Source organism: Lygodium microphyllum, chromosome 6 (genome assembly GCF_053477565.2).
Source record: "Lygodium microphyllum isolate KBCC chromosome 6, Lygodium_microphyllum_v1.1.10, whole genome shotgun sequence".
NCBI classification, from domain to species: Eukaryota; Viridiplantae; Streptophyta; class Polypodiopsida; order Schizaeales; family Lygodiaceae; genus Lygodium; species Lygodium microphyllum.
Window position 1 is genome coordinate 80805987 of NC_141140.1, and position 20315 is coordinate 80826301.

Sequence of the window (20315 nt, forward strand, 5' to 3'; positions counted from 1 at the left end):
TCAATCTTATAGACCCATTTGTAGCCAATGGTCTTTTTTCCATCTAGCAGTGGAGCAAGATCCCAAGTACTATTTTCAGCCAAGGCATTTACTTCCTCATCCATACCTGTGCACCAATTCTTATCCATCATTGCTTTAGCACAAGTGGCAAGTTCCTTAACTTCCATAACCTCCGTCATATAAGCATAATGCTTCACAGAGTAGCCATTGTAAGTCAATCTATCCACAAGATACCTAACCCTCTGCGAGCGTCTAAGCTGTGGTGCACTACTTAATTCCCCTATCTCATGAGGCGGAATGTACTTGCTGTACCTAGTACCAGGAGTATACATAGTTGGAATACCAAGTTCACTGTCTAGACTACCAGCTGAGTCATAGCCTGAAGTCATCATGCTAGGTGCATCCTCAAAGAATTTTTATTTCCCTTTGTTTTCCATCACATCATATCTCCCCCTCACTAACATAGTGGTGTCAGTGGACGGTGAGTCAGAACTATGCAATCTCCCTATCCGTGAAGATATAGAGGAAGATACATTTGTCACACTAAGACCTGTCAATGTACTAATCTACATCAAATCAACTATAGAAGCATGTGTAGAAGGCATATCAGATGGTACTACTGTAGGTGATACATACAAAGTAGCCATCTCATCAAATATAACATCCCTGCTCACAAGTGGCTCCCGTATAGAGGGATCATAGCATTTATATGCCTTCTTTTCCTGTGCATAACCAATAAATACACACATGTGATTTCGAATCCAGCTTCTTTTGCTTCTCATCAGGAACATACTCATAAGCAATACACCCAAATACTTTCATGTGACTGACATCAAGTTTGTAACCATACAACCTCTAAAAGGGTGTCACATCATGAATGCTTGCAGTGGGAGTCCTATTCAAGATATACATGGCTGTATCATAACAGCCTCAGCCCAATAATAGAGTGGCATATTCTTCTCATTCATCATTGCATGAGCAGCTTCCATCAATACCTTGTTCTTCCGTTTAGCTACTCCATTCTGTTGTGGAGTGTAGCTGCATGTAAGCTGCCTATGTATGCCATTTTCAATCAAAAACTCATGTGATACATACTCCCCACCGTTGTTTGATCTCAAACAAGAGATGTAGCAATCAAATTCTTTCTCAACCTGCTTCTTAAACTATTTAAAAATAGCCAGCACTTTATCTTTTGTTTTCAATATGTACACCCAAGTATAGCGGCTAAAGTCATCAACGAATGTCACATAGTATTTGGAAACTCCCATAGATGCATTATGGGCTGGCCCCCACACATCGAAGTGAATCAATTGCAATAGTCATGTACTATTCCATACATGCTTGGCAAAAGGCAATCTTGATTGTTTACCAAATTGGCGAGCATTGCAAACATGACCAATATCAGTGTATGCAAACTTGGGTAGACATGTCACAAGTTGTTTCTTCTACATCATTTGCAGCCGCCACTGAAGATTAACATGTCCCAAAGTCTCTAACTGTGCTTGGAGCCATGAGCAAACATGACTGATTTCAGTTGTAGTAAAGTGGCATCCAAAGTGACCATCCTGCCTTGTCTATGACCATAAGCAATCAATTTGCAGCCACTACCAAACTCTTCAATGAAGCATCCATGCTTATTAAACCGAACATGTAGATTTTGCTCAGTCATCTGACCCACAGACATCAAATTTTTAGTAATAGATGGGACATGCAATACACCATGCAGATTCTTCTTTTTGCCATCATGAATCACTAAAGGTACTCTGTATTTATGCTTAATGCTATGTTGCGTGTCTTCTCTTATGCATACATAGCCATTCCTGTGTCAGGCACCATGTTAGTAAACCAATCACCAATGAAGCATCATACGATTCGATGCTCCCGAATCAATACATCAAACTGCATCCTCAACAGACTTCTCAGCAGCCTTCTCTTTCACATATGTCATGGAAAATAGTCTATCCCTAGACGCATCTTCTGTTGACTGGACAATGCATAATGTCCATGTTGCTTGCCCTTTTTATTGCCCTACTTCTTCTAGCAATCCTTGGCAATGTGACTGTACTTACCATAGTAGTGACAATCATTATCCTTGTTAGGATTGTTAGAGGTTCTCTGTGGCTACCATGAGCCTCTGCCTCTAGGGCTAGATCTCCCCCTGCCTCTAAAATTTCCACCTCCTCTTGCATTTGAACCCTGTTGGTAATTATTTCCATAAGACACATTCTGCTGAGATCCTCTGTTAGAGCCATAACATCTACCACGACTGCCACAACTGCGTTGATTCGAATAAAAAACAGTATCCTTGCTCTTAGAGCTGCTAGAATCTATAGCCAATCCTAGTTTAACTTCCTCATGAATGAGCAATGCAACAAGCTCATTAAAATCTGGCATTTCAGCTTGCACATATATGGAAGTATCAAATGATTTATATTCAGGCACCAAGCCATTTAATGCTATTGCAACCATGTCTGCATCCTCCACATGTGTGCCAATGGATGCTATAACTGGTCCGTAATGGTCTTGATTTAAGTGACATACTTCTTCACTAACGGGTGTTGAAAAAAACTTCCTAGTCTTTACTCTTCCAAAGTAAGGATTTTTTGGCAAGTTATAATTTTTTCTTGATCTCATCTCATCTTTTTTAATCGTTACTTAATGCTTGTGTAGCCCAATTTCTGATAGCACTTGCTCAAAATTCCTATATGTTGCAATGGCTTCTTTTTTCAATTGCATCCGATAAGCAAATCAAATACACTAATACATAATTTTATCCATGATTTTGAAAAAACCATGCAATGAACAAATATGAATATGTTTCAATGGAACATTGAATATAGTCTTCCAACCAAGTGGGATCTTCTTTATCACACATCGGTGTAACACTTGTCATCCTTTGTTAGTTCTTTTATCCTTTCCTTCCACCCTCTCTATCAAGCAACATAAGCATGGATGGTTTGCATTTGTACCATTGGAGATTCCACACATGTATTTTAAAATTTTCAAGTCTCCTCCAAGATGCCATTCCACCAAGTATTGACCATACCCTTCAACTGAGAGCATCTTGCCATGTTCTTGACAATGGATGATGTAGAATGCTTGTATGCATAAGGAATAGTTGTAGCACCTCGAATGTTTCCTTAGAAATCTCAAATGTAGTGAATCACCACACATCATACTTTAATTGAATTAAAGTTCCCTAGGTTACTCTTGTATAGAGCTATGTTTATCAAAGTCGTACTAACTCTTTCAAGCTTTACTCTGATGACCTCATGTTCATCTAATTTTATGACAAACCATAGTTTATCATTACATTTCTCAATAGACACATTGTAGTACATCACCATTGCCATCTGCACCTTGTGTAGATCCATGCAATATTGTTGAGCTTGATGAACTTTACCTCATATGTATTTTAAGTCCCAACCCTTAGTGTTTCCAAACCTTAAATACACATGCGATCTCTTATCAGCTCCAAAAGCTTTGCATTAAGTTGCCATTTGGCCTCTATTAACTTTGAAGATCTAAGAAGAGGTATGATTCTAATTCTCTTTAATACACGATCTAATCAAGCCTTCACACCCTTGAATATTTTTTAGTAAGTCATTAGGAGAAATATGGACTCTCTTTTTTGCCCCTTAAGGGGTTTCTCTCACCTCTCTCTCTCTCTTTAAAAAGAGATTCCAAAATAATATTATAATAAGAGATCTTCTACAATCAAGCAAATCTCGTATTTGTATTTTCAACATATTTCACCTATTATTTTATTTTCAAACTATAGGATAAGGTCACTTTTTCTCAAAATCCTCATAACTAAAAAAATACAATTCTATTTTCTCTAAAAACAAAGCCAATCATTGATATACAACTCTTTAACACCCTCATGACTTTTCAACGTGAAAATATGCTAGAATCATTCTCATTCTTGCTTCTTAAAAGGGTGGAATTTAAAAAAAGATATAAAATGACGTACACATCATATTTTAAGATTAGTTTTTACCTAGAGACACCTTTTTGACTCGAGAGTTTCCTTGTAAATTTTTATCTTTTTTGGACAAGTATATGCCTATTTCTGGGCATTTCTTCATTCCCTTTCAAAGCTCTAGTTTTGTTTGAAATTTTGTGTACTCTTCGCCTTCCCTCCAGAATATGGTTTCTTGCATACAAATTCTTCTGAAGCAACACTCAGTACTATTGACAACACTCTCTACCTTGCTACAAGCAATCTCATGAGTAGTTTTGATAGCATTTGCTGAAATCAAATAATCTCTATCTACAACACTCTCTACCCTACTACAAGCAATCAAGTGATAATAGATGTATCTTTATTTTTTTAATCTCTGTGATGTTATTATTCTTCATAGTTGTTGCTTAATCCTTAAGTGTCAATTCATATATATATATATATATACAGAGAGAGAGAGAGAGAGAGAGAGAGAGAGAGAGAGAGAGAATATTTTGGATAGAACAAAAGATAAGATTAGATGTTGATTAGAGGTAGATTAAGAGCTAAGATTACAGGCAAATTAGGGGTTGATTAAGGTCTATCATGACTGAAATCAAGAGAAAGAGACAATATCCAACTAGGTAAAAAAGAACACATATATAATGAATCAAAGGGGTCGAATTGTGGATTTGAATGTTAATCCAAGTTAAAAGTGGCATATATTTTTCTTTACAAGATGCAGGTACCAATCATGTACTCAATGTTAGAGGCCATAATGATGGTAGATATAGTAATGACCATTATGGCAAAGATGCACATTAGGGCAGGTCAAAGTCTAAATCTCTTGGGTAAGGTCACAATAAATCCTATGGCCCCAAATCATCTCTTATATGTTAGTATTGTGGTTAGTAGGGTCATATTTAGCCGCACAGTGCCATAAAATGCACTAGGGTAGGTGTGATAAGGCAAGAGAAAAGTGTAGGATAATGCTAAGACTTTGTTGGGAGAGGGCCATGCAGTTTAAGTATGATTCACTATAAAAGAACTATATGTGGGATGTGGTTCCATTGCTTAGTGGAAAATATACATTGCCAAAGCAAGTGGATGTATAAGTTGAAAAGCATCCTTGGTTGCCTTAAGCCAACATATAAGATCCCTTTGGTTGATAAGGGTTTTAAATAGGAAAAGGGAATTGATTTTTATGAGATATTCTCCCATGTGATCTATTGAGCTAAAAAGTTCCTTACCCATCGATTAGCTCTTTAAAATAGTCCCAAAATCGTAAATTACCAAAAGTTTCATTAAAGCGAACCAGTTCTAAAGAGTTTTTGTGTCCACATGCAAAACCCTAATTCAGGGGATCATTTTGCATTTGTAAATAGACAGGGTGCCCACCATTTAGCCTTATCCCTTGTCTTGTAAGTTTTGACTATTAGCTCTCTTTCATTGATTGTCTAGTCCCTAGAGAGATTGCTGCTACATAATCTATGCTATCACCTAGCCTTTCATTGTTGTCAGTGATCAATCGCCATCATCTTCAACAAATCACTTTTGTCTTTTCAACACTTCTCTCCATTAGTCTCTACTCCAACTAGTGGTTACTACACTCCAGATTTGCCTTTGGTGGGGATGATGCACATCAACATCTCCCTTAGCCCTCTTCTTAGAGCCACCAATTGTTGGATAGCTCTTCCCTTGAGCATTTTATACATTCTCTCATTCATTTAAAGCATTGATTCATTCACTTCGGAGTTTGTCTCTTCTCTATTTGTGTTTTGCATTTTGCATTTAGGCTTGAGTTTTGCATGTCAATGTCAGAGTCTTTGTGTTTTAGTTGTGGTAGTACATTCTGTATTTCCTTAGTCCAAACCCTAGCATATCTTCACATGGTATTGAGCTAGTGCTCTTGTAAAGAGTATCCTACAAATATTGTGGAGGCTTGCTTTTGTGTGAGGTACATGAATGACACATAAGTGATTCATAAACATCTCAGTCACCCTCTTCTCAAGCTCCCACAATGTCTTATTAGGCTTCTCCATTGTTGGAGGCCTTTAGGAGGCATTATGGACTCGATGAGCAAAATGACACCCCACCTTCAACTTCACTTTTCTTTTCTTCTCATGTTTCAAATTTTAGTCACTTGATAGAGGGGGAATTTGAAGAGCACTTGCACATCATGTATAGTCGATTTTATACCCCTCCTAATAGCTTTGCTACTACATCCAGACTGATTGGTGAGACTAATCAGCTCTCCGATCATGGAGAACATATGACATTTTGCGACAATTGGCCACCCATCTTCTTCATCTCAACCAAGACCATTGCTAGGTTCTACAATTCCTTTGAGTCATATGAATCAAAACCCTTTTCCATTTCTCCTTTTGGTGTGCAAGATCCATATGATTTTCAATATGTAAACTTTGATAGAGGGGGCTCTCAAAGCAGATATACTTCATTAGGTATATCTACATCTTATGTTTCATTTGAGTATGTAAACAAATCTTCTCAAATCCCTCCCATTCCACCCTCTTCTGATCCACACCTCAATTTCCTCTCTTCTTCATTCCAAAACCTCAAATTGCACTCCACTTCTACATCTAGAACACTCGCAGTTGGATCCTCCATCTTTGGGCCTAGCACTTTCTCCTTCTCCATACCATATTCAACCTACTATCACTTCATTACCTCTTTGCACCATGGTATATCAATAGGGAGAATGCCACCCTTTAACACTATGCCTCCCACATTTCCACAAGTGAGCACTTATTTTCACCTTGAGACAGCTGTGATGGGCACCCCCCTCACTACCCCCAATCACTCACCTCCCATTCATTGACCTTTATCCCAATAGAAGCCCAAGTTATTTAGGATCATCCATGTGAAAGGGTTAAGGCAATGGTGTGATGTATGGAATAATGACACCCATGGGTGGAGAAATCCTAGATGGATCCAACAATGGTTTGGATTGAATGAGAAGGAGATGGAATAGCTGTATAGGGTTGCGTAACGACTCAAGGAGAGTTGGGCTTACTGAATACGAAGTTGCCAACTTGCACCCAGCCAAAGTATTTGAAGGCATGGATGGAAAGAAATTGTGGCACTATAGAAAGGTTGAGACATCATTGGCTCCTTATTATGTGCCTTTATGCAAGCAAGGATGGCTTGGATGAAGCAGTTTCCACTAGTTATGATCTCCACATGGAAGGAGAAAGCTATGCCCTCAAATAAATTGAATATTTTGCTTTGGAAGGTGGTGAGTCAAGATCTCCTGTTTTGGAGTCAGCTCTCAAAGGTCCTTTACTTCTTGCTACTTTGTGCACTCCAAGAGATAATTGTCCATTTATTTTGGGAATGCGCTTAAGTGCAACCTATGTGGAGGATAATCAAGAGTTGGCTTAGAGTTGCTAATCTGAATGACAATTTGGTCATGAAAACAACACTCTTTGGTGATAAGGGGTTTCTAGATGACTAGACATTAAAATCAATCAATTTGATTAGGGTAGTTGTGCTTAAGTTCATATGAAAGTGGAGAAATGAAAAGAGGTAGGGAGCTTTTGGACACTTAAAGTTTTGACTACAACTTGTACCAAAAGAAGAAGAAGAAGAAGAAACTAACATCTGAAGAAGAAGAAGAAGCAGTTGGACTAGAAATTAGGAAGTTCATGGTTTATCAAAAGAGAAGACTCAAGATGGAGATGCATGAGGCAATGTGTTAACAAGTCAGTGAGCCCTCCACAGAAGAAGTACCAATACAAAAGAAGTATCCTAAAGGAACGTGCTATACACTATACACAAAACAATTAAAGCCCAATAGACTAGTTCTAACAAAAGAAGTATTCTAAAGGAACGTGCTATACACCATACACAAAACAATTAAAGCCCAATAGACTAGTTCTAACAATACTTTGCATAAAACAATGTAGCTATAGCTCACCAATCACACTCTATCTATGGGTTCTCTACAGCCTACTCTCTATGCCTATGGACTCTACCTTGATTTGGGTATATAAAGGTCATCCCCAGCACCTTGTCTATCGACGACTGCAACACACTGATGCGAAGCTCCGCAGACTAGTGTAACACAAAACCCTAATCACTCCATCTCAGCGCAGGAGCCTCTCAGCAGTCCCTCGCAGATTGCGCATTTCCTAAGCAGACAAACATGACGGTTACAGACTGCCGGATGTATGAAGCCAAGTACCCGGAGGCAGACGATGTGGTGATGGTGCAGGTGAAGAGCATAGCAGAGATGGGGGCATACGTCTCCCTGCTGGAATACAACAACATAGAGGGCATGATTCTCCTCTCAGAGCTCTCCCGGCGCAGAATCAGGAGTATCGGCAGCCTTATTAAGGTTGGTCGTCAGGAGCCTGTCATGGTCATCAGAGTCGACAAGGAGAAAGGCTACATCGATCTCAGCAAGCGTCGTGTCTCAGAAGAGGATGTGCAGGCTTGTGAAGAGCGGTACAACAAGAGCAAGATGGTGCACTCCATCATGAGGCATGTGGCTGATACAATGGATGTTGATCTTGAGGTAGGATTAGTGTCATACCTCTGCATCTGCATGCCGCACTTCTTTCAGAATGGGACTGTCATGTTTTTGTTTTGGTTTTGGCAACATCATTTAGTTATGGGGAAACGTGTCTTAAGTTTTTAAGGGCATTAACGCAATCCAGATAAACCCTTGCTTTACAGTTTGGAAGCCTACTGTTTTTCAGTAGCCATTTCTGTCCCATGTCACATCTTTGTGATAGAAGACTCTCTGGTATGCTTGCCTCAAATTACATGTTCCTATATGCTTTCTTATATGTAGTTCTGCAATCATGCGGTAACAGTTCTCAAGATGTTCTTATTTACTTTTTCATGTGTAGTTCTGCAATCATATGCGGCAACTAATGGCACAATTGTTCTGCAATTAACTCTGGCACAATTATTTTTCGTTAGGCCTAGTGATATATATGGTGGTGCTAGATGGTTGCCATCTCCTTTGGGTTTTGGTGTCTCCACATTACCAAAATACAGTGGTGTTGGATGGTTGCCATCTCCTTTGGGTTTCAATATTGTTAGATTTCTGTTTAATCATGTCACGGATGAGCCAAGCTTTTCAAGCTGGATGAGCACTTAGAGACTGAACAATTCAGACTGCACCTCCATTCTATACAAAATGTTTTGGGACTTACAATCTTCTGAAAGGACGAGTCTTCTTAGAATCATCAGACTAGAAATATGAATGATAGGAGCATACAAATTTTTTCTATTTTGATGATATGCATGGATGTCATTAGGCAGCCAAGTTATCTTAAGCTAGGCGAGCACATAGGAAGGATAGGTTCTAGTTGCCTCTTTTATGTTTAACTTTGATTTGTAAAAGCTTGCAAGGGATCTAATGATTCAAAGCATTCTTTTGTATGGAAGTTCTAAATTCAGTTTGTATTTCTATTTGTCATAAAATGTTGTCAATCTGAGAAATCCTTGAAAGGATAGGTTCTAGTTGTGTCTTTTATGTTTAACTTTGCTTTCTAAAAGCTTGCAAGGGATCTAATGATTCAAAACATTCTTTTGTATGGAAGTCCTAGGTGTGTCTGTTTTTTAAAGTTGCGAGTTTATTTAATTATCTAGAGATTCAATGGGTGTTTTTCTGAACAGTTGTTTCTTGTTTTTCTTGATTTTTTGCATTCCTTTCATTGTTTTTCCTTTCACATCCCTACTTTGTCTCTCCCTCATTGTACCATTTCTTTGAAAATGCAATGTATATTACCAAAAATATTTCTCAGTCCAAGGATTTGAGGTTAGTCATCTTCTTTGCAAACTTGGGTTCTGTTCAGCCCAATGGAGATGCACAGCTAACTGAGTGTAAAATTCAATGATCAGTAGCTAATTTCTATGATTATGTATGAAGTTCGACCATCATGCAGATGTGATTATCTTGCACATAGGCTATAGTTTATTCTTGGTTCCCATGAATAAAAAATTGGTGATACTTATACATGCATGCCCTATGAACTTAGGTTTTCAAGTTGTGCTCTTGGTCTATGATTTGATGGTTGTTTTGGTGGCTGCTTACTATGATATTATTATTGGATATAATTGAATTTTTATTCCATGGCATTCCTTCAATAGCTATGTTTTTTGGGTGCTGATGGTGCTGTTTTTAAAGAGGCCTATTAAACAATTCATTAAGTTTGAGACATTGTTTGAAGATTTATTTCTAAATTTTGTAGTATAAGCTTGCTTATGACTTTGGTCAGATTAAAATTTGTCCAAAGAACTCAAGTCAACATAACTTATGTTTTCAGGACCTCTACATCCATGTTGGTTGGCCGCTATATAGAAAATATGGACATGCTTTTGAGGTATTGCATACATGTGCCCAGTGTTCTTATTCGTGTTTAGATGTCTTTTCTTGCATGGTATTGATTACTTTTGTTTGTAATATGCAGGCATTCAAACTAATTGTTACAGACCCAGACTCTATTTTAAATGGTCTTACTCGTGAAATTAAGGAGGTTGGACCAGATGGGCAGGAGGTGAGATGCCTTTTTTGTTTCCAAATGTAATGTTCAAATTGTGAAATTGTAAAAGTACATCTAATATAGTCGTAAAATGGTAGGTGACCAAGGTTGTGCCGGCAATGACAGAGGAAGTCAAACAAGCACTTATTAAGAACATTCTTCGAAGAATGACCCCACAACCTGTTAGGATCCGTGCAGATATTGAGCTCAGGTGTTTCCAATACGATGGGGTTTTGCATATACAGGTATTTATGATCCTTAAGTGCTTAGAGCATGTTTCCAACTTGGAGCTCACATGCTTTTGTGGTGTACACTGTACATTGACATATAGTAGTTTAGACCTACCCATCTAAAAAATGTTAAATACAGATGCTCTTGTGTTCTTCTTGTCCTTTTGCATAGGATTTTGATTTTCAAGTTTTATTGGTGTTTGTAGGCTATACAACTAATTAAAGGGTTATTGAGCAAAGTGATCCGTATGAAGAGTTTGAGTTTAGCATGGATAATAGATAGCGTTGTGGATGTTGTTGTGCCTTTCTTGCCCTTTAACACAGGAATTTTCATTTCAAGCTTTGTTGTTGTCTGAAGGTTAGCCTTTAAACAACTTTCTTTAGATCATCGCACCCATATCTTGATGTAGTAGTTGATTGAAGCGATTGATCATAAGGGAGCTGTGTTGAGCTTTTGTTGTTTTGGTTGCCACCTCTTTTGCCAACCTATGTTTTAGCTTTTGGGGCCGACATGCAATATAGCCTTCAAATTCTACTTTTAATACATGCGTTTATATGCTTGTTTCTCTCATTAAAGTCATCTATGATGAGAAGCTGCATGAAGTCACTGTGAAGATATGCGTAACTATGAAGGTTGTACTAACCCTTAACTCTTGCTAGCAACCAGTAGCTATAAAATAGTGAGTGTAATGGTTACTCTTGGCAATGTAAGTATCTGTCACCAGAATGAGAAATGGGCTGAATGATATAATTAAAATGAACTCTACTTTGGTACCCCTAGCTCTCGGCACAATGACCATTGCATTAGCAGTGAAAGATTTAACATCAGGGCAGCTTATTTCCTGCCATCTTGTCCCTAACGGGAGGAAGAAATTAGAAGTATTCATGTTCAGGAACAGCTTTCAAGATGGAATGTTGTATATTTTGAAACGTGTTTCACTTTCTTGCTGATCCTGGAATGTTGTTCCCTCATTCCTATGCATGTATCGTCCATTCCTTGTGCCAACAGCAAACTTTGACCAGAACAAGAAGAGAGAGAAATCACTTCTTTGGGTGTCAGATTTGTGTGATGTTCTTTGGGAGTTGGCTGAAAGATTCTCTCAATGAATAGGTGATGATAAATTGGAGGGGAGCAGATGTCCTTGGACAGTAATCAATTGTAATTGTCATGTATACTTGGTCAATTGGGCATGTCAAACCAATCACCCAGGGATGCCTTTGAAAGGATCACATCATGATGAAAAGATGGGGATTGGCCAGTGTGAACTATGGCAATAGCTGCATTTTTGGCTGGTGGCAATCTTTTCAACCTGCATCTTTGTAGTTGTACATTGGCAACTATAAACTTCAGGAGCTTGATTTATGTGTTTTTAACAAATTATTACCGAGCTGTTATGTGGAAAACACTGTTGTTTGTAAGGGTTCTTTGCTTTTAGACCTTTCTTAGTTATTCTGAAGATATGGGGGAATACTTCAATGATTTGGACAATTAATGTCTAAATTTTTGTCTGGTACTCACTTCTTTGCAGGAAGCTATGCGGAAGGCAGAGGCTGCAGGCAGTAAGGAATGTCCTGTCAAAATCAAATTGGTTGCTCCTCCTCTTTATGTGCTCACTACACAAACTCTTGACAAGGTGGTGCTCATATTTAGTTTCATCTCTTTTTTCTTTTGATAAATCAAATTATGGTTCTTTGCATTCAGGTAGAGATTTCTGTGTGCTGTTCATTCTCACTCATCTTATAATAGATCTTGTTTGCATCTATTCTAAAGCTTGATGTATCATTCACACTGATGATGTTAGTTCTGGTTTATATACAAATATATTGTGCCATTTATAATTACAATAGCTGTGTTGCATTTTGATCGTTGCCATGCTATTATTTTTAATCTTTCCCATATTGTCGAAGCAACATTACAGTCAAATAGCAAAAGCAATCATCTTCACTTCTAGTTGTTTAAGCTAGTGAGTCATTCAAGGAAGCAGTTTAGACCATGATAAGTGACGGGGAGCAGCTTTGTAATAGTAGCAAAGCCAGTGCTTAATTCTCACCAGGCTAGATCGCATGGTAACTGCAGATCTTCTGTGAACTCTAAATTAGTACTTAGGATCAAGTAAACATTTTGGTCAGCTTGTTTCTAAGCAGTGCCTCGTAATCGAATCCATTTTGTCAGCTCATCAAAGCCTTGGTGTGTTTTTGTTTTATTAAGTCTCCAAGTGTCACTGTGGATATATGCTTCATTCTTGGTTGCTCTAATGTAGTACGATATTGAACAGGAGCAAGGCATTGCAGTTCTGAATGCTGCAATTAAAGCATGTGTGAAAGAAATTGAACTGCACAAAGGCAAGCTGTCTGTGAGAGAGGCTCCACGAGCGGTAATTGACGTATTTCTGTTTTTCCTTTGAATTGATGCTTTACTGTTCAGTGCTGCCTAGCTGTCCTTTGCAGTATGTTGTTGAATTTTCTACCTGTAGTGTAGATTACCAAATTCGAAACTATTTAAACAAGTGCAATGCTGTCTCTGATGGTTCTGCTCGCTTGGGGTGAGCTTGCAGGTGAGTGAGAGAGATGACAGGCTCCTTCAAGAACAAATGCAGAAATATGCCAAAGACAATGAAGAAGTGGATGGAGATAGAGACAGTGAAGAGGAGGAAGAAGACAGTGGTATGGGTGAAGTTGATGTTGAAGGTGGTGTTGGTCTGACAGGGTAGCCTGGTTTTGTGTAAAGTACCAGCTTTAATGGCTCCTTTCATCGTGTATGATATGGTAGCTAACTGCTACTGAGATTTCTCATTTTTGAATAGAGGAAAGTTTTGTGGATTTGGTCTACTGTGTCTTGAGTTTTGGAGAACACTATTTATTGAGTGGACTTGGAGGATACGCTCCTTGCCTGAGGCTTGAGATTATGTGAGTTTGATAAGCTGCAATGGCCAGATAAGGACAAAGTAGACTGCTTAAGATTAATACATTTTCTAGATATTCTATGCAGGAAGTTACTAAAGTCCCATTCCATTAACAACGGTATGACGGGACATCTGAGAATATTTTAGGTGTCGAACAGTGGATGCACTGAAATTAGCACCACTGGGACTCTGGAATGTTGAAGCTTGACAGACCTACTCTCCAGCTATTTATTGGAGCTGGAATCTACACACTACAGTTTGTGTATTATCAGGATACATTCTACATGTTGTAGTCACAGATAATCTAGAAACAGATGCATAGGAACACAACACAAATAGCACTGGGTTCTTCTCCCTATCTGATTAAATGGTCCATTAAAGCCCGGATCTCCCTGTAACTTTTTATGTGCTTGCTTATTTTTATTAAGCTGTTAGAAGAAAAGTTTTTTCAAGTGACAACATACTCCATTCTATTATCATTTGAAGTATAATTGGAAGTGAACTTTGGCCAAACAATGTATGCTTTGGAAGGTAATTTATTGAGTTTTTGGCATTGACAGAATGATATGATTCAAGTAAGAACTGGCCATAGAATTTCCCAAACTGGCTACAAATATGCAATTGGGACCTTTGAGCTTACAATACTGTAATAATTGAGCTACAGGCTTGTAGAGTTAGCTACAGGCTTGCAGAGCTACTTGCTTCATATTTTGCTAGGCAAAAGTCATTTTTTCAACAAATCTACTTTTCAAAGGTGCATTTTGTGCACAAGAATATGAACTTCAACATTCAATGTTTCCAAATAAAAGCAAAGCACAAAATTGCAAGGCTCTCCCAAAGCACAATTCAAAGAGTACATTGTAGACCAATAAAATGCAAGCTCATTTGCAATTATAGATAAATGGATGTCACTTTAGCAATGCAACAAGTGGAATGTAGCGGAGTTTCTTTGATTGAATAATCAAGAGTATACCTTACTCACACATATCGTGTTACCTCTCTGTGAAGTGTTGAGTGAGTGAGAGTGTAGGTGCATCACACTTGGTATCAAAGCAACTTTTGCTGGGAGCAAAGGAGTGCTCACGGAAGTAGGAGAGGAGATTCAATCCCCCAAGGTGAATGAGTTGAAACCACCCACGTTGTGTTGTCCCACATCGCGATGTTTCCCATTGCGTTGATCCCCATCATGTCGATCCTTGTTGTGTAGACCCCTAGCATAGTGACCCTTGATATGGCGACCTTGACACCATCCACAGCTTGAAGATGTGATGCGGCTTCCTTGTGGCACAACCACCACTTGAAGGTGAAATGAGGCTTCCTTGTGTTGACTTTCACGAAAGCTACGGCATGGTTTACCATGCCCACATGGAGGATGATAGAGAGCACATCCATCCCAACAATGGAAGAGAGAAAGAAGAGTAGATGACAAGAATGGGGAATAGAGAAGAAGGTGACTAGTCGGACTAGAGAGGTGATTGGAGGGCATGTCAGGCCTATTGGACTCAATTTGGAGGAACATGTAGATGATAAGAGGAGGAAGAGGAAATGAGAAGAAAACTAGAAGTGGACGAGGGTTATAAAGAGTGGGTGTTACAACAAGAAGAGGAGAGAAGGCATAAGCTACAAGAGATGGATAGATTAGGGAGAGGACTTCTAGGAGGGCACAATATACAAGAAAGGACAAGGAGAAGGTAGTGGAAGTCTGAAGTAAGGACAAGATGGACAAAAGACAACCATAGAGAAGAGGAGAGTGATAGTTCAAAAGACGACTACGGCAAGTTCAAAATGTCCCAACCCACCAAGTACAAAGAAGAGAGGGATGTGTTGATTCTGAAGAAATGGATTGCCGAGGTAGACATATACTTGAAGTATTTCAAAATCATTGAAAGACAAGGAGGGAGGTGGTAGCAATCTACTTATGGGAGGATGTTGCTAGTTGGTACCTGTTGGAATAGGAATAAGGACACACCATCTTTTCATGGAAATAACTCTAAGAAGAACTCAAAGACTATTTCATTTCCAAGATGGAGAAATTCAAAGAGATGAATGAAGAAACCACAAATAGACACAAGGGAAGATGGAGTATGTTAGCAAATATAGGTAGCTCATGCTGTAGCTACCCAACATAGAGACTAACACTAAGCTGCATGGATTCTTATTTAGCATGTAAGAATGGGCCAGAAGAGATGTAGAGAGACATGAGCCAACCAGTTTAGTCGAGGCCATAAGGATGGTTGAAAGACTAGTGGAACTAGGAGGCAGGAGGATAGCCCAAGGGAACCATACCATATTCAACACCAACCTTAATGATAACTTGTGGACCTCGAGACCTACTACCCCTAGAGACTCATTTTTGAAAATGCGGAGTCAAACCTCAAGCATAACTCCAGATGTGTCACAAGTTGCCTCAGTATCAAGAGGAGCAGTTGAGAGATGGGGGAGTAACCACTATAGACCAATTTCAAGTGGATCATATGGGCCAGTGGGATCAAATACATCATGGTGGAGACCCCAAAGCCCAACCACAAGGATTAGATGTTTTAAGTGCGGGGGACTGCACTATCAAAACAGATGCCCCATGGAAGACACAACCTCATTAAGAGAGTCTAGAGTGGCAACCACTAGTGCATATGGAGGAGAGGAACCACAAGCCCTGCGCATCCAAGAAATCCCAAGTGGAAGTAATGAAAGCATGGACCACCTAAGGGTGGGTACAGTTAGTGCTCATCCCCAATGCATAGCGGCCTGGGTAGCAGTAGTCCAACACCTATCTTGAATAAATGGAGAGACCGCAATGCCGTAGCAAAGCAAAGTCTAGAACGGAGAAAAATCACCGTGACAAAACAAGCCAACAAAAAGAGAAAGGCATTACTCTTCACCAAGGGCGATATGGTCCTAGTCAACTCCAAGCATATGTCACTCCCAAAGAATATGAGCCCCAAATTCAATCACCGCTACTATGGACCTTACTACATTACTCAAGTGCTAAATGAAATTACCTACAAGCTTGACATGCCAGAAAGTATGTGTCCATAATGCATTTCATGCTTGACTTCTTCGTAGTTTCTACCCCAACAATTAATGGGGGTGGCATGTACCAATGCTTCATTTGAAGTAGAAGCATTCCTTTGGTGCCGAGAACACAAAGGGTACCTTGAGTATCTCACCAAGTGGCAAGGGTGCCCTCTCAAGGAAGCCACTTGGATTTCATAAGCGAAGGCGCGCGAATGTGGCAAAGATGCCTTCGCCATCCGGCTCAAGGAGAACCCACCAATTCTTCCAATGTCCCTTGAGTAATCCCAACGGCACTCATCATAGGCCCAATAATGCATCCACTCCTCAAATGTAATTGAGTCAAGGGTGGACTTGCATGGCAGCCAAAATAAGCCAATAGCCCCCAATAAGTCTAGATGGGTAGACATTGATTAGCTTGCCAAAAAAAGTTGCGTTAAGTTCCCCAAGTCCTAGTGCGGTAGACACTAACTACTCTGATAGTAAAGGCAATGTTAAGACCCCGTGAATGTCTCATAGTCCTAGATCGGCAGACACTGGGGCTAGCTTGTTAGCAAAAGTTGTACTAAGACCCCGAATGAGTCAAATAACCTCTACCCTTAGATTGCTGATGACATCAATTCAATAAAGAAGGGGTTAGTGTAAGGGCTTTGTAGCTATACCATGGCGTTGCTACTAGAAACACCTATATAGGGAGTAGTAGTGAATGTGAGCCTTTCTTGGTTTCTACTCTACGTGTGATTCCCTATACCCAGTGGTGAACCCTCTTATGTGTGGCATCATGAGAGTGTAGTCCTTAGATGTGCCTATGATGTACCGTTTCTTTGATTGAATAATACAAGATTATACCTTGCTCTCACATATTGTGTTACCTCTCTGTGCAATGTTGAGTGAGTGAATGAGTGTAGATGTGTCCCACACCCCCCCTCCCCCCCCCCCCCAAGGACATTGTTTGTGAGCGTAAGAGCTTCTTTGACATTGTGTAGTGATGATACTAGTAGATTTAATTTACACAAATGGTTGCAATCATCGATTTTTCGAAACTTCCTTTTTCTTGAAATGAAAACACAAATCACTTATTAGCTAGAGACTTGTATAAGTAAGGAAATGAAAAGAAACAAAATGTGTAATTTCAGTTACTTGAATTGGAAGTAGATGTGTGATTTGTTCCATTGGACATAGTGATGCTAAGGTACAATTGATGCATCCTAACCAAGCATGAAAGATCCATGAGTGCATGATGCTTGCAATGTCTCGAAATGTGTAAAGAATGCTTTTGTAAGGGAAAACAAATTTTGTAAAGAAAACAAAAAACTATTAAAAAAGTCCCCCCTCGGACATTTGTTAGTGAAGAGCGTAGGAGCTTCTTTGACAATTGTGCAATGATGAGCTAGTAGATTCAATTTACACAAATAGTTGCAATCATTGATCTTCGAAACTTCATTTTCCTTGAAATGAACACATAAGTCACTTATTTAGCTAGAGACTATACTATAAGCAAAGATATGAAACGAAAAAAAGTATGATTTTTGTCACTTGAATTAGAAGTAGATGTGCGATTCTTTGTTCCATTAAACACAATAACACCAAGGTGCAATTGATGCACCCTAACCAAGCATGAAAGATCCATGAACTCATGGTGCTTGCAATGTAGTGAAATATGTAAATAATGTTATTTTTGAATCAAGAATGCTCCCAAATGGGGTTAAGACATAAACACACTTGACATAAGACCATATTGAATCTCTACAAATGGTGGACTAGAGGAATCCATGTAGGGAGAGTTGGTATTCGCTCGACAATGTGAGCAAGGTTCCTATGCATAATGTGATTTGACAACATAGATGTGAATCTCTCTTGGGAGACAGAGTTTTTGAAGTAGGATAATATTTGCAGGCGGGGGTAGACATTTGAAGAAGATAAGGAAATGCTCTATATTTTTTAAGATAGTTAAATGATTGTAAGGCACCAACCAATGGTTGTCGAGGTAGGCACCTCTAACTAAAAGCGATCTTCCATTGTTTCCTCATATAAATTGGGTATTCACGATCATCTTCCATAGTGGAATTTGTTGGATGTGCGGGTAGTAATGCCTTGAATATTTGCCATTCACCACACATAAAATTTTGGGTCCCAAATGTCCACACATGCCATGCATGGTGTAAGCAACAATGGTCTCAAATAGATTAGGGAATTTCTCTTGATCTAGAAGCTCTACAAAAACCATCCTATTATAGGGTTCAACATCCTTTGGCTTGAATGTATCACACAATGTCAGAGATGTATGTGAGTGTGGCAAGCCTTACTTTTGGAACTCACCTACATTGACATAGGTTGCAGCTTTGCCAAACAAATTTTCTTCACAAGTGTTTCCATCATGTCCTTATGTTGTCGATAAAAGACTTTAGGGGCGAAGTCTTGCCTATCATGCACTATTTGACCAGGCAACAAAGCATCCCTAATTTCTGCCCACCTTGAATTACATGTGAAGATAATGAAGAGATTGGGTTTATCCCTATTATGGACTATGGATATAGCATTTTATTATAGTTGGTACATGTGTCGAGACCCTCATGTAAAGGATGATGGGAGTACAATGCACTTACCGATAGATCTACCAGAAATTATATCTTGTCTATAACCATAAGTTGCTACAATAGCCTTCACCTCGTAGCACGGTGCAACAATGTCATCTTGAACCTGAAGACAATATGCATAGTACTCCATTTGTGTGATGTAGACTTTGTCAAGCACGTGTTTTGGGGAGACATAGTATTTATCCACTATAGTGTAAGGAATTTTCAAGTGCCACCCATCTTCTTAGTGACACATATTCCATTCCCCATACAAACATTTATGTTGCGGTAATCCAAGTTTTCATCATTACCTTAACTTAGCATAATAGCAGCAACCTCATTGCTAGTTGGTGTAGAGTACTGTCTTGATGTTGCATGTCCTTCTACAATAGTTATCTATATCTCCACCGCATGAATTTTTAGAATCATCTCTCTAATAATTTGAAAGGCTGGAGTATAAATGTAGTTAGTATGCATCATTGCTTACAACGAAGATAGTATTTCTGAATGAAGGCTAGGCATTACAAACATCTTGTTTTGAAGTTCATGATCAGTGTTGTAAACATACAATTGTGAAAACCTTGGTCTTGCATGATTTAGAACATTAGGTACCATCGATCCAATACAATGATATATAGAGCTATGCACTTGAAATGTGTGTCCATTCCCACCACTAAGCAATGACCCATCTATCTTAGTGCCCAACAATACAAAAGCAAGGGAAACATTGTAGCCACACATTTGTTTCTTAAACTCCCTAATGTCACATTTATTTCCAACCAACAAATCATGCAAGGACTCAGATGATTCTTGAAAGGGAGGTAATGAAACCTTCCCATTCTTGCAACAATGCTTTCCCACAATCATTTCATCAACAACTTTAGACTTGTGAAGAATAAACAAATTCAAGGGGGTTCATAGATAAAGATAGCCATGAATTTGAGAAACAAAGAAAATGACACTCATCTCATTGCATTAGCTTGTCTCTTTAAATAAACTCATGTGTACATTGGATACATTGCATTGGTTTAAGTTTGACTTGCCACCTCAGATCCTTATCCTTCCAACCTATCATTCTCATCTCTCTACACTCTAAAGACTAGTTCATATTACATTTGCATACAAAGAAGGTACCA

The 20315-nt window shown here is 39.0% G+C and overlaps 1 protein-coding gene across 1 annotated transcript; it reads left to right on the top strand.

The window, feature by feature from the left end:
* Nucleotides 1–7901: 7901 nt before the first annotated feature.
* Nucleotides 7902–13517, top strand: LOC148034733 (eukaryotic translation initiation factor 2 subunit alpha homolog). The gene is made up of 7 exons (XM_087679693.1): nucleotides 7902–8480; nucleotides 10243–10299; nucleotides 10387–10473; nucleotides 10557–10703; nucleotides 12218–12322; nucleotides 12965–13063; nucleotides 13244–13517. The coding sequence occupies exons 1-7, from the start codon at nucleotides 8109–8111 to the stop codon at nucleotides 13397–13399; spliced, it is 1023 nt and encodes a 340-aa protein (XP_087535819.1). The 5' UTR covers nucleotides 7902–8108; the 3' UTR covers nucleotides 13400–13517.
* The last annotated feature ends 6798 nt before the right edge of the window (nucleotides 13518–20315 follow it).